Source organism: Equus quagga, chromosome 1 (genome assembly GCF_021613505.1).
Source record: "Equus quagga isolate Etosha38 chromosome 1, UCLA_HA_Equagga_1.0, whole genome shotgun sequence".
Classification (NCBI taxonomy): domain Eukaryota; kingdom Metazoa; phylum Chordata; class Mammalia; order Perissodactyla; family Equidae; genus Equus; species Equus quagga.
In genome coordinates this window covers 101201288-101214003 of record NC_060267.1, presented here as the reverse complement: position 1 = coordinate 101214003, position 12716 = coordinate 101201288, and the positions used below count along the sequence as shown (strand labels likewise).

General features: G+C 54.9%; 1 protein-coding gene across 1 annotated transcript in view; it reads left to right on the top strand.

Annotated features, from left to right (window-relative positions):
• The window catches only part of NUP210 (nucleoporin 210), a 108599-nt gene that overhangs the window by 18832 nt on the left and 77051 nt on the right, over positions 1–12716 (top strand). The window contains exons 5-7 of the mRNA XM_046682915.1: positions 7417–7513; positions 10360–10510; positions 12207–12339. Coding sequence (XP_046538871.1) covers positions 7417–7513; positions 10360–10510; positions 12207–12339 — 381 coding nt within the window. The remainder of the gene's footprint in view (positions 1–7416; positions 7514–10359; positions 10511–12206; positions 12340–12716) is intronic.

Sequence of the window (12716 nt, the reverse complement as noted above, 5' to 3'; positions counted from 1 at the left end):
GCGAGCTGATCAGCTTCCCCAATGTCTCCCGCGCAGGCCTGTTAGAAGGCTGTGTCTGATTTCCTCCTGTTGTTCTGTCTCACGTCAATTTAATACATAGCCCGGCCAGAAGGACCCCGAGGGTAGAGGATTTGTTGTCCTCCGCCCCTGTGTTGGGAAGCCAGCATCTGGGTGTCCAGGCTGTGAAGGGACGTGGGGAGAGGCTCCCCAGGTCCCTGCGCTGTCGCCGGTGGGAGGCGTTCTCCTCGCTTGGCTTTAAGGGCTGGTGTTGGCTCCCTGACCGAGACTCCAGAGAGTGTGTGTGTGTGTGTGTGTGTTAGACTGCAGAGTGTGTGTGTGTGTGTGTGTGTGTGTGTAGACTGCAGAGTGTGTGTGTGTGTGTGTAGACTGCAGAGTGTGTGTGTGTGTGTGTGTGTGTGTAGACTGCAGAGTGTGTGTGTGTGTGTGTGTGTGGGGCCAGGACCTCTCTGTGGCCCGCACCCCACCCTTCGCTTCTTCCGCAGAGTCGGACATCGTCCTGTCTGGGCGGCGCCCCTTCTTGGAGGGCCTGCTCTGGGGGTGGCGTGGTGTCTTGGCTGTAGGCTGACCTCTTGGTGACGGAACGAAGGGGAAATGTGTAGGTTGAGGTTCTTGTTGAAAAAGGAAGTCAGGCAAAAGACGCCTCCAGCCGAAGGATCTTCCGAAGCCTCGAGTCCACACCTGGTCTCTGAAATCTTCCCCGCCCGCTCGAGGCCCACCCCCTTTTTCAAACTTCTAGATCAGGGTTTCTCAGCCCAGGTAGTGCTGCCATTTGGGGCCGGAGAGTTCTTCATGGTGTGAGGCCGTGCAGTACATTACGGGGTGTTCAGCAGCATCCCTGGCCTCTGCCCACTGGGTGCCAGTAGAACCCCAAGTCGTGACAACCCCAAACACTCCAGCCCTGCCCGATGTCCCTCGGGGGCAAAGTCACTGTTCTGGAGAGTCTGTCAGACCCTTTCTCCTTCCCTGTGTTCGTGCGTTGGAGAAGCTGCCTCACTCTCTCAACCGTGTTCTCATCTGTGAAATTCAGCCTGACGCTTACCTGGGGCTCTGAGGGTTTGGTGATAAGTGTGTGGAGGGCTTAGTGCTGGGTGGCGTGTGGCAGGCGCTAAGTCAGCCAGGTCATGTTGAGCACTTTCTACCTCCTGGGCCTTCTGCCAGGTCCTGGGGGTGCCACAGGGGAAGGACGGGCCTGGCCTCTGCCCCCAGAATCTCGGGCCGTGGGGGAGGTCTGCTACATGTGGCTCAGTAGATGCTGTTAGTAATCAAATTGGATGCAAAGTGTGAAGGGACCACGGAGTTGGGGGAGCCACCCCTGGGGAAGGCTGGAGGACAGAGGTCAGCACGGTTTCTTAGGAGACGTGATGTGTGACTGAGCCTTGAGTCATGCGGGTTTGCCAGGCGGGGAAAGCCGTTTTGTTCTTCGTGACTGAAGCTTGCAAGGGGGTGGGAGGCAGAAGGTAAAGGGCCCTGCGTGTCAGATGTGGGCTTTGCACCTGGTCTGAAAGCAGAGGGAGCTGAGGGAGGGGTTTGTGCATCGAGGGGCTGGGGGCTCCCCTGCGGGACTCTGGAGGGGTCACTCGCTATTCTTGGGAACAAGAGATCGAAGTCTGAGGCCACACTGGTGCCAGGCACTCCTTACATGTTCTCACTCATTTCATGCCAGATGATGAGACTGAGGCACAGGGAGAGAGTACACACACACACACGTGGAGGGAAAGACATGTAGTCAGTGTGTAGCAGGGCCAGAACCTGAGCTCCAGCCTGCTCCAGAGTCCTCTCTTGGCCAGGGGTCGGCAAACTTTGTCTGTGAACAGCCGGAGAGCTAATCTCCTGGGCTTTGCCGGCTCCACGGTCTCTGCTGCAGGAACCCGGCTCTGCCTTTGTCGCTGTCAAGAGAGGAAATGAGTGCGTATGGCTGCGTCCTAATAAAACGTTATTTATAGAAACAGGCGGTGGGCCAGATTTGGCTCGGGGGCCATCACTTGCCAGCCACCGCTCTTGACTGCTCTGTTCTATACTTTCTCACCTCAGGTCACTTTTTAAAAAAGATTTATTTTGATCAAGATTTACATACCTTGAAATTTATCCATTAAAATCGTACGATTCAGTGGTTTTTAATATATTCACAAAGTTGTGCAACCATCACCACTATCCACTTCTGGGAATCTTCATCACTACAGAAAGGAAGCCCATGCCCGTTAGCAGGTGCTGCCCATTCTCCCCTCCCTCCGGCTCCTGGCACCACCCACGTACTTTCTATGTGGATCGATTTGCCGAGTATGGACATTTCATATAAACTGAATCATGCAATAATGTCTTTTGTGGCTGGCTTTTGCTGAGCATGTTTTTGAGGTTCATCCACGTTGTAGCATACCTCGGTCCTTCATTCCTTATTGCGATCAGATAATATCCCATTGTGTGGATAGACCACGTTTTGTTTATCCATTCATCAGTTGATGGAAATTGGGTTGTTTCCACCTATTGGCTGTTGGGAATAGGGGTGCTGTGAACACTCTTGGACAAGTGTTTGTGTGGACAGAGGTGTCCCTTTCTCTTGGGTGTACACCTATGAGTGGAATTGCTGGGTCACAGGGTGACTGTATGTGTCATTGCTTTGAGGCAGCTCCGGGGCTGGTTTCCACTGCGGCTGTGTTATTTAACATTCCCACCAGCAGTGCATGAGGGTCCAGTTTCTCCACATCCTTGCCAACACTTGTTATCGTTTGTCTTTTTTATTATAGTTAAGCCCTTTTTATTTTCCGCCTGGGTGTGCGTGGAGATGTCAGGAGCGGGAAGGGGCCTGCTCCCGGCTTCCTGTGCAGGACAGATGCTCAGTGCCCTTGACAGGCCCCGGGGCATCCCCTTCCATTCTCCTCCCACCCCTCAGGTTCTGCTGGCACGTTTGGGCAATTCCAGAGCAGGCGGTCGGGCTCTGCCAGCGGCCTGCACAGCTGGATCGTCACGGACAGACCAGGTTGAGACCCACTTTGCAGCAAGCGTGGCCATCAGTCCTTCCTCGTCATTCACTGTGAGGGTGGCGCACTGTCTCCTTGGTCTTCCCTGCCACACGTACTAGGACCTCATTCATCCCTTCTTCTTTCTGAGCCTGTGTCTTCTTTGCTGGTCAGACTGTCTTATGTAGAGATGAACTTGACCGTGTAACCTGTGAGGCCCCTGCAGTCTCAGAAGGGATGTACCTTATCTAGATTGGTGGACGTCTGTCCGAAAAGATCTTGCTTGTGGCTCAGAACACGTTGTTGGTGCCCTGTGTGGGCAGGCCCTTTCCAAGTACAGTCTTTACCCCCGAAGGGTGGATGGTTTCATGCTCATTGTATAGACAAGCAAGCTGAGGCCCAGAGACCGTAAGTAACTTGCCCAAGGTCACACAGCTCATGGGTGGCAGAGCAGGGCTGGAACTCAGGGTGTCTGACTCTGTTGCTTCAGCTGCTGTCTGCTTGGCCACACTGCCTGCCCCCTACTGCTGCGTTTTTCCTGGGTTTTGGGGGTCCTCTGCTCAGGGCTGGGGTTTGCCTTCTTGGCCTGAGGCTGTCTGCAGAGGAGGCCTCGCTGGAGTTAATTTTTCACAGTTGTCCCGCAGCACACACACATGCCCACACAGACTTCACCACTGGCAGAACTGGGCTGGCTCAGGGTCACCAAAGATGCCCCTCCTTCCGTTGCCTCATGCCCGGTATCCTGCTCAGAGCACCTTCCACCTCCTTCCTGGTCTCTGCTCTAGGAAGCCTGATCCCTCTGGCCCTCCCTCTTGGATGCTTCCTCCAGGGAGGTGGCCCTGCCTGCCCAGGGTGGGATCCGTTCCCCTATGCTGAGATCCCCCGGCAGGTCCCCGGGTCCGGGGCATTTCACTCTGTGTTGTCTAGTTCAGCACCTGGGGGGCAGCACTGGGGTCACTGCGTTCTTCTGGACTCATCTGTGCTTGACGCTGGACTTTGGGCCCAGCAGGCGAATGTCTGTTAAGTTGAATTGCTTCGTGTTTTCCTGCTGCCCTCCCAGGACCAGGACGGGAGGTACGCCCTTCCAAGACTGGACCCCTGAGTTTTCTGGGTTTTCCTGTTAATGTTAGCACTTGGCTGTGAGCCTTTGAGGTGAGGGCTCTGTCGCACACAGTAGGTGCTAATAGCTACTTTTTGAATGGAAAAAGCAAACCTTTAGGCAGAAGCTTCTTGAAAACATCTCTGTTTCCCCAACCCTGCAAACTCCTGCTGCAGTGTGGGTCTTGGAGCCTGGTTTCTGCGAGGGGTACTGTCCTCACTCACCCTCCCCCCGGCTGGTGCTGGGGTCACAGTGACTGAGCCTCTGTGGTTTATTTTGTCACCCTGAAGTCAGTCCCTTCTTCCTGCCCACGGAGCCAGCTTCACACAGGGCCTCTTGCTCAGGAGGGCCCCGGGCTTGGCTTCATGCTCACAGGCACCTCCTTCCTGAAATTTTTAATAGATTTCGCTTGTGTTTTGTGATTGGCGTCCAGTGGGACGGGGGAGCATGCACTGGGGACTTGGAGCCTCAGTAATTGGAGGTCATGCTCCCCGTCACCTCCCTGCCTCCTGGGATGGGTTCTCGGCCACCTGCTGCTCCCTGTACCCTGATGTCCTGGGCCCTGCCCAGCCTGTCCCTCCCATCCTTGCTGGGGGTCTGGGAGGGAGGGTTGGGTGCATGTGCCCCAGGGATGTTGGGATGGAGTATGGTGGTGGCTGTCCCCCCCGGGCTGGCAGCACCACTGCAGATCTGGTCTGGAGGCTGTGTCTTGGCCAGAACGAGCCTCTCTCCCACCCTCGTCCAGGAACCTAGCCCATCCTGGTGTGCAGGCTTACCAGGGCTTTGTAGGAGAGGAATGTCAGCACACATGGGAAGGAGAGGTGCCTGACGCAGTTTCCCCAGAGCCTGCTCCAGCTGCGATGTGGTGTGCTGGTCCAGCAGGAGGGGAACCCGGTAGATGGCAGCCCCAAATTGTGGCCCAAATTGCAGGATGGGGTGTGTGGGTGCCTCTGAGGATCTGCACTCACCCTGGCATGTCCCACACCCCAAGACAGCGCTCCCTCAGGCCAGCTCCATGCCTGGGGGCCTCCTCTATCTCCTTCCAACCTTCCCAAGTCTGACTTGCTCTCTTCTAGCACTTTCCCTGGCCTCTTTTTTTTTTTTCCTTAGGGAGATCAGCCCTGAACTAACTACTACCAATCTTGCTCTTTTTGCTGAGGAAGACTGGCCCTGAGCCAACTTCCATGCCCATCTTCCTCTATTTTATATGTGGGATGCCTACCACAGCATGCCTTTTGCCAAGCGGTGCCGTGTCCGCACCCGGGATCCAAACTGGTGAGCCCCGGGCTGCTGAGAAGCGGAACGTGTGAACTTAACCGCTGCGCCACCAGACCGGCCCCCTCCCTGGCCTCTTAATGAGGGGCCCCACATTTTCATTTGCACGGAGCCCTGCAAGTTATGTAGCTAATCCTGCAAGTTGGTGAAATTTATGGAAGCCAAGGACACTTTCTGCTCTGGGAATTATCACGCATTCGTCTCTTCTTTCCCATTTGAACATGGCAGACCTGCAGGGCAGATGGGGTGGGGCAGCAAAGAAGCAGAACGGCAGAGCTCTATGCATCGCCCCTGAAATGGAGGAGGGCAGGGCTCCTGTCGCTTGTTGCCACATGAAGAGAGCAAGCAGGTCCCCCCGCCTCAGCCTCCTCGTCCTCAGAAGGCTGCCGTGAGGTCCTTGCATCTTTGCATTTTTGTTTGCTCAAAGTCATGCATTGCGCACCTACTGTGTGTCATGCCCTGCTGCGGCACCACAGAGGATTCAGAAATAAACGGGACAGTCCCTGTTCTCTGAGTCCCAGCGAGTGAGAGCACTCAAACAGTGAGCGTGCTGCATGCGGGGGAGCGCGTGCGCGGGCCCTGAGGGCACGGCCCACCTGCCATGGGGCCAGGTGCTCACAGGTTCGGTTCTGTGGGGAAGAGACCACAGGGTCCCTGCAGCTGCCTCCCTCAGTTTCCACCTTGTCCCATCGCCCTTTGGACCCTGTGTTGCTCACTGTCCACCGAGGAAGGAGCTGGGCGAGTTCTCTTGGCGGGTGGGTGTCCTGGGTCCTCCCTCGGACCTCTGAGAAGAAATCTCCATCCACAGTAGATGTGGCTTGTCTTCCCTTCCTCTGATCAGTTGCCCAAGTCGATGGAAAGACATCCAGGGAGCTGTAAGGAGTGGCCTCCTTGCATAATAGATGCCCTAAAAGGTAATGGCAAAGACAGCCCGATTTCCTGGAGCTTTCGCTAAGCACTGTTTCATTTGGCCTCTGAGATCTCACAGGTGGGCTGGGGCAGGATCCCAGGCCCGTCTGGCTCTAAATGTCTTCGCCCTTTGCTCTGTAGAAAGAATTTTTCTAGGCCCCAGATGCTCTGTTTTGGAGGCTGGCCAGGCAGGGAATATACATGATGGAGATGGAGTGGGTGTGGGACAATGGGGTGTGGTGGGGAGTGTGGCAAAACTGAGAGCATGATCCTTCCTAGAGAGGCTGGTGAGCCAGCTGCTGGTCAACCGAGGGAATAGGACCCACGTGGCTGGATCTTCAGACTTTTCAAGAGAACTTGGAAGTTGCATTTATATGTTGCATTTCTGAATTCGAAATAATGAGAACTAATTAAAAAATGTAAAAGCAGCATTACCTAGGTAAGATGCAAACAAGAAACCCAGAGCCCCCAGCAGACCAGCCTTTGAGCCACCACTTTTCATCTCCTGCCTAGTTCCCGGTGTCCATGTGGAAGCAGGAACTGGACTTAGACTAAGAAGGTGTTCGCAGAGTGTTTAGGTCCCGCTCCTCTAAGAGTCGTTGCGCAGTCACCGCTGGGCGCCCTGGACCTGATCTCCTGTCAAAAAGCGTGTGGACGGCAAGCCAGGACCTCAGAGCCGAGCCCGCCGTGCGTGGCTTTCCATCCCCTCCACCCTGGTTCCCCGGGAGCCTCAGCGTCAAGGCCAAGAGTCAAGAGTGGTTGTGTGAAACCAGATGGCCGGGGGTCTGCCCCCTCCTCGCGGTTTCCTTGCCTCCCCAGGGAGGTGGGGGGACGAATGACTCAGGTCTTGGGAGCCCCGCCTACACTGTAAAGTGCTTGTAGACGTGAGGGTGGTGGTGCACCACGCTGAGCCCACGTGCAGTCAGAGGCAGGAGGTGCAGCGGGAAGGAGAGCAGCATTCGCCTGAGGCAGGCCTGGGTTCACCTCCTGGCTCAGGACCTCACAGTCACGTGACCCGACCCTTTAAGCCTCGGTTTCCCTTCCTGAGTGGAGGCACGACACCTGCTTTGCAGGGGCTGGCGCTGAGTGTATTTCCCCTTCCCTCGGTGCCCTGGGGAGTTAACGCCAGTGCATTTCTGCCCCCATCTGCTCCTACAGGCAATACCTTCAGCACTCTGGCCGGGCTGGTCTTTGACTGGACGATCGTGAAGGACACGGAGGCCAGTGGGTTCTCAGATTCCCACAACGCACTGCGGTGAGAGGCGCCTCGCCTTGGAGGGAAGCGGGAAGGGGTCATCATGGGCTCTGTGCGGGCCGGGGCCTTCACTGTCATTGTCATCGTCGCTGTCAGCGAGGAGCCAGGACGATTCCCAGGGTGGGGGCTGACATCCCCATGACAGATGAGAGAGAAGGGTTCCAGGTCCCGCAGCTGTGTGGGAACTTGCTGCTTCTGCAGCCCACGGGGTGTTTCTCTGGGGGACCGTTGAGGCTCGGATGTCCAGCTGCGGAAGAGAGAACTCGTCCCAGATGACAGATGCTGTCACGGGGTCGGGGGAGGGCTGCTGTGGCCCCAGAGGGCAGCCCTCCCATTGGGGTAAGTTAAAAGGGGGACAGGTTTCGGCTGAGGGGGCATTCTAGTTGTGATGGCGCTTCACAGATACGGGAGGCTGTGTCCCCAGCAGACAGCCTCCTTATGACATAGAATCCTTTCATGTCTGGACTCGTTCAGTGCTGTCAGCAGCCGTGCGGGCTTACATACCACCGTTTTCTCCACTTTTCAGAGGTGAAAACAGGTTTAAGCCACTTGTCTCTGGTTGGTAAGTGGTGGACTGGAATTGGAGCTCAGACTTGTATAAATCTTCACTATCCACTATGGTAGCCACTAACCCCATCCTGGCTGTTTAGATTTGAACTGGATAAAGTGAAAAGGCCAGCTCAGATGCACAGGCCGCATTTCCAGCGCTCGTTGGCTCTGTGGTCGGTGGTCACTGCGTTGCGGACAGAGCAGAGGCAGAGCGTCTCCATCATTGCACAGGGTTCTGTGGGCCAGTGCTGGTGCACACCCCAGGTCTGGGCTTCTATCCTGTGCTATGCTGCATTGCCTCAAGCGTTATAAATTTTAGAGAGTATAGTCTCTTTTGGGAGAGGAACACTTAATTTTTAAAAAAATTTTGCAGTCATTTTCAGCCTACAGGAAAGTTGCAAGTATAGTAAAAAAGTGGTTTCCTTGAACCGTTTGAGAGCAAGTTGTCAGCCTGCTACCCCATCACCCCAGTGATCTTCACGTGCGTTTACTACCACTAAGGACGTCTTCCTGCATGTCCCTGAGACAGTCATCAAGATCAGGAAGTTAACACTGACACCCACGGTCATCAGACCTCGTTCAAGTTTTGCCACTTTATCCCAATCTAGCCTTTGCAGCAAAAACCCAGCCCAGAGGCACCCATTGCGTGTCGTCCTGTCTCTTTCAGTTGCCATCTGCCTGGGACAGTTTCCTGGTCTTTCTCTGACTTTCATGACCTTGACACCTGTGAGGATTATAGTCCAGCTGTTTTGGAGAACGTCCCTCATTTCAGGTTTATCTGATGTTCCGACCTGATGGGACTCAGAGCTTTGCATCTTTGGCAGGAATATCACAGAGCTGAGATTCTGTGTTCTAATTGCACCTTATCACGATTTCGTGGGTCCATCACTGATGACGTTCACGGCTCACTTGGGTGCGGTGCTGTTTGTCAGAGTGCCCCACTGTGAAGTCACTTTCTCACCCGCTTTGCAATTAATAAGTATTTTGTGGGGAGTTATGAATCTGTTCATTTATCTACACCTTTAAAAGTCCAGCTCGGGGCTCTAGGAAACATCCAGGCTTAGCGTTCGGCTGTCTCTACAGTAGACATCCTCACGCCCTCCTGGGTCAGAGCTCTTATGAGGCTGCGACCATCAGCCTCTGTCTTCTGGACAAGCTCTGGAATTTCTGGTGTCTCGTAAAGCCAGGACTACGGGCTTTACAGTCAAAGAGACCTGGATCTGGGCCCGGCCTCAGCCATGGCAGGTAACCCATCTGAACATCACCTTCCTCCTCTTTCAGACGGAGGAGCTTGCCGTGCCCCCTCGGAAGGCAGCTCAGTGGGTTCCCGCACTGACCGGCGTGCAGAGCCCCTTTCTGGGCCCGGCTCACATGAGATATTCAGGGAATGCTGGTTCCCTGCCCCTTTCTGCACCGCTCAGCCCGCTTCCTGCCCTGGCAGCCCCCTAAGCTTTCATGCACTTGGTACATGAGCCGAATGTTAATGGAAATCCAAGGCACTTGGTACGTTGGAACCAGTGTCCTGGATTTTCATTAAATTCAGCATGTGATTTATCAGGAGATAAATCACGCTGTCGTGGGCACCCGGCAGATCCTGGGGAGAATGAAACACGCTCTTGTTTGGGCAGAACCCTGGGCTGATTTGTAACTCGCACACTGCCCGGGAGAGACTGTACCCAGAGGGCCCTCGAGCCGGCCTGCGTAGCAGCCCACCCTCTGTGGAGGGGCCCATCCTGACTTCCCTCCACCTTGGCTGCCCCCCGCAGTCTCACCCCAGGGAGGATAAGATGGGACGCCACTCCTGATGGTTGAGGCGGGTCATTCATTAGGAATCATTTCCCAAAGGCAGGAGCCAGCCCGGGGGGGTGGGCTGGAACGGAGCAGGTGGCCCTGGGGAGCTGGTGGGCATTGCCGACACCGCCCTGGCTGGGTCTGTGGTCTCAGGCCACAGTTTCCATGGGCCTCACCTTCCACATCTGTGAGACTGAAGCATTTCAACTGAGTGGGTGGTCCTCAAATTTCGGTACCTGTATTTTATCATAATCACTTCTGGATTTTGATTAAATGCAGATTCCTAGGTTTTATGCAGACAAAGACCTGGGCCGGGGCCAAGAATCTGCATTTTTCACTAGGACGTTGGTGATTCTGATGTGGGAAGCATCAGGGACACATTTGTAAGCAGCACTGACTAGGGCAACATGTCAGCATCTGGCACTTAGTAGGAGGGCTGGTAGACAGTGAATGTGTGAGGATCTTTGGTTCCACATGTCGGGTCTGACTGTACATCCCTTTTCCAGAATCCTCACGTTCTTGGAGTCTACATACACACCTCCTTCCTACATCTCAGAGATGGAGAAAGCGGCTAAGCAGGGGGACACCATCTTGGTGTCCGGGATGAAGACCGGGAGCTCCAAGCTCAAGGCGCGTATCCAGGAGGCCGTCTACAAGGTGGGCCCTGGGGCTCGGGAGATGCTGGCCTTCTGCGGGTGGAACCAGGTGGACTGTCCTGTTCACACGCGCGTACACAGTTAGTACTGGAAATGAGATGTCCCATCATGAAAATTTCGCTGTCCATGGCATGGAAACTTCAAGATGTGGTTCTAGACTTTTGTTGCTTTGTTATTTTGAGTTGTGGCTTAGGGGAGATGGTTGGAGCCCCAGAGTGCACCATCTCTAAGTCACAAAGCATTCGCTCCATTCTCAGTTTCTAGAGAGGTCCAGAAGCAGTGGGGTTTGCATTAAGCAGCTTGTGTTCAACAGCCTCCCCCTGCCCTGGGATAGGGACACCCCGCTAGGGGCTCTGTACACCCCACCCTGCCCCACCCCGTGGCGCCCTGGCCTCACTAGCCCCAGCTTCTCCATCCACATCCCGTCATGAAGGGTGGGACAGAGGAGAGCAGAGTGAGGAGTGGGTTTAGCCAAGGTCCTGGTTCCTTCCCAGTTTTCGGGGGTGACTGTCCCCATGCCCGTGCCTCCTTCTGAACTGCAGACCTGAGACCTTCCTTTAATTTGCCTCGTTCCTGGGGCGCGGGCAGGAAGTTGTGGAACTTCACTGCCATTTAATTTCTAAAGTGATGGTTGAGAGCGGTCCTCCTCTGAATCTCTCTCTTTCGTGGTTTGCCGGTGGCTGGGAGTCCTGGAGGGTTTTGGGAACGTGGGACGTGCTGTGTGACAGGCCCAAGCCCACAGCACTCTGCAGTTAGTATCGAGACAGTTTGCTTCTTATCCTGGGCCCCCGGGGGTTGCGCAGGGCTGGGTGGGGAGCCAGGCCCACCGGGAGCTGGTCCTGCTTGCGCTTGGTCAGCGGGCTCCCTGCCTGCTGCGCTGAAAGCACCTGCCCCCGCAGAGGCCGTGCTCTGTGTGGGTTTCTTTTCTTTTTTAATGTGTCAAAGATCTTACTTAACTTACTGTTAAGTGAGGAGACCTGTAACAACTGGTTCAAAGGAGAATCCAAAGAATTTACGGATAGATGCAGAACTGACCAATACCCACAGGACGGCAACTGACCGTGCCTCCACCAGAGGGAACTCTGTGGACGAGCATCGTCTGCCTTGCCATCGGCTTTCTCCAGCTGGCAGAGTTGCTGAACCGCTCAAAGTCAGCGGAGGTGGGGGTCCCTCTGGAGTCTTGTGGCCCGAGGGTGCCCTGGACGTGACACGTGTGGTCTTCCTGATGGGAGGTCCAGCGGGGCGAGAGGTGGGCGGGGAGGGGCGCGGAGCAGGGCTGAGCCCTCATCAGAGACACACGCCTCTCCCCTGTCCAAGCGGGTCTGCGCTTCCCAACCTCCCTAGATTTATGGCTTTTGTGGGGAGAGACCCCGAGCCCCTGCTGGCCAGGGTATACATGGATATCACTCACTTTTCTTCCTGTTTAATTACTATTGTTGTAAATTGAGCTGTAACACAAAATGTAAAGTGATGTGCTCAGCACGTTTTGGCGATGACCCCTGAGCATGTGCCTGCCGTACACACGGGGTTCCCCTGGGGTTTTGGGGGGCGTCTCAAAGTGTTGCCTTGTCTTTCACCCTGAACTTCCCTGTCCCCACATGAACATCCTGGAAAGTTCTGAAGACTCTCTTTCTCTTGCCCACCCTCCTCCTTTCCCCGACCCACCTCACCTTTTCTACCCTCTTCCTTGTGTCAAGAATGTGCGCCCCGCAGAGGTCAGGCTGCTGATTTTGGAGAACATCCTTCTGAACCCAGCTTACGACGTCTACCTGATGGTGGGGACCTCCATTCGCTACAAGGTGCAGAAGATCAGGCAAGGGAAGATCACAGGTGGGCACGGGCTCAGCTTGGCCGTCACGGCCAAAGCTCCCCTTTTCCTTATTGTGGTGAATACACTTAATAACAGAAAATTTACCTTCTTAACTGTTTTTAAGTGTTCAAGTTTTGCGATATTGAGTACTCTCACGTTGTTTTGCAACCATCACCATTATCCACCTCTATGGCTCTTTTCATCTTGCGAAAGTGAAACTCTGTCCCCATTAAAGACTAACTCCCCATTCCCCCCGCCCCCCCAGCACCTGACAACGCCCGTTCGACCCGCTGTCTCTATGACTTTGACTCAAATAAGGGACCTCAAATAAGAAGAATCATCTGGAGTTTGTCCTTTTGTGTCTGGCTTATTTCACTTAGCATAGTGTCCTCAAGGT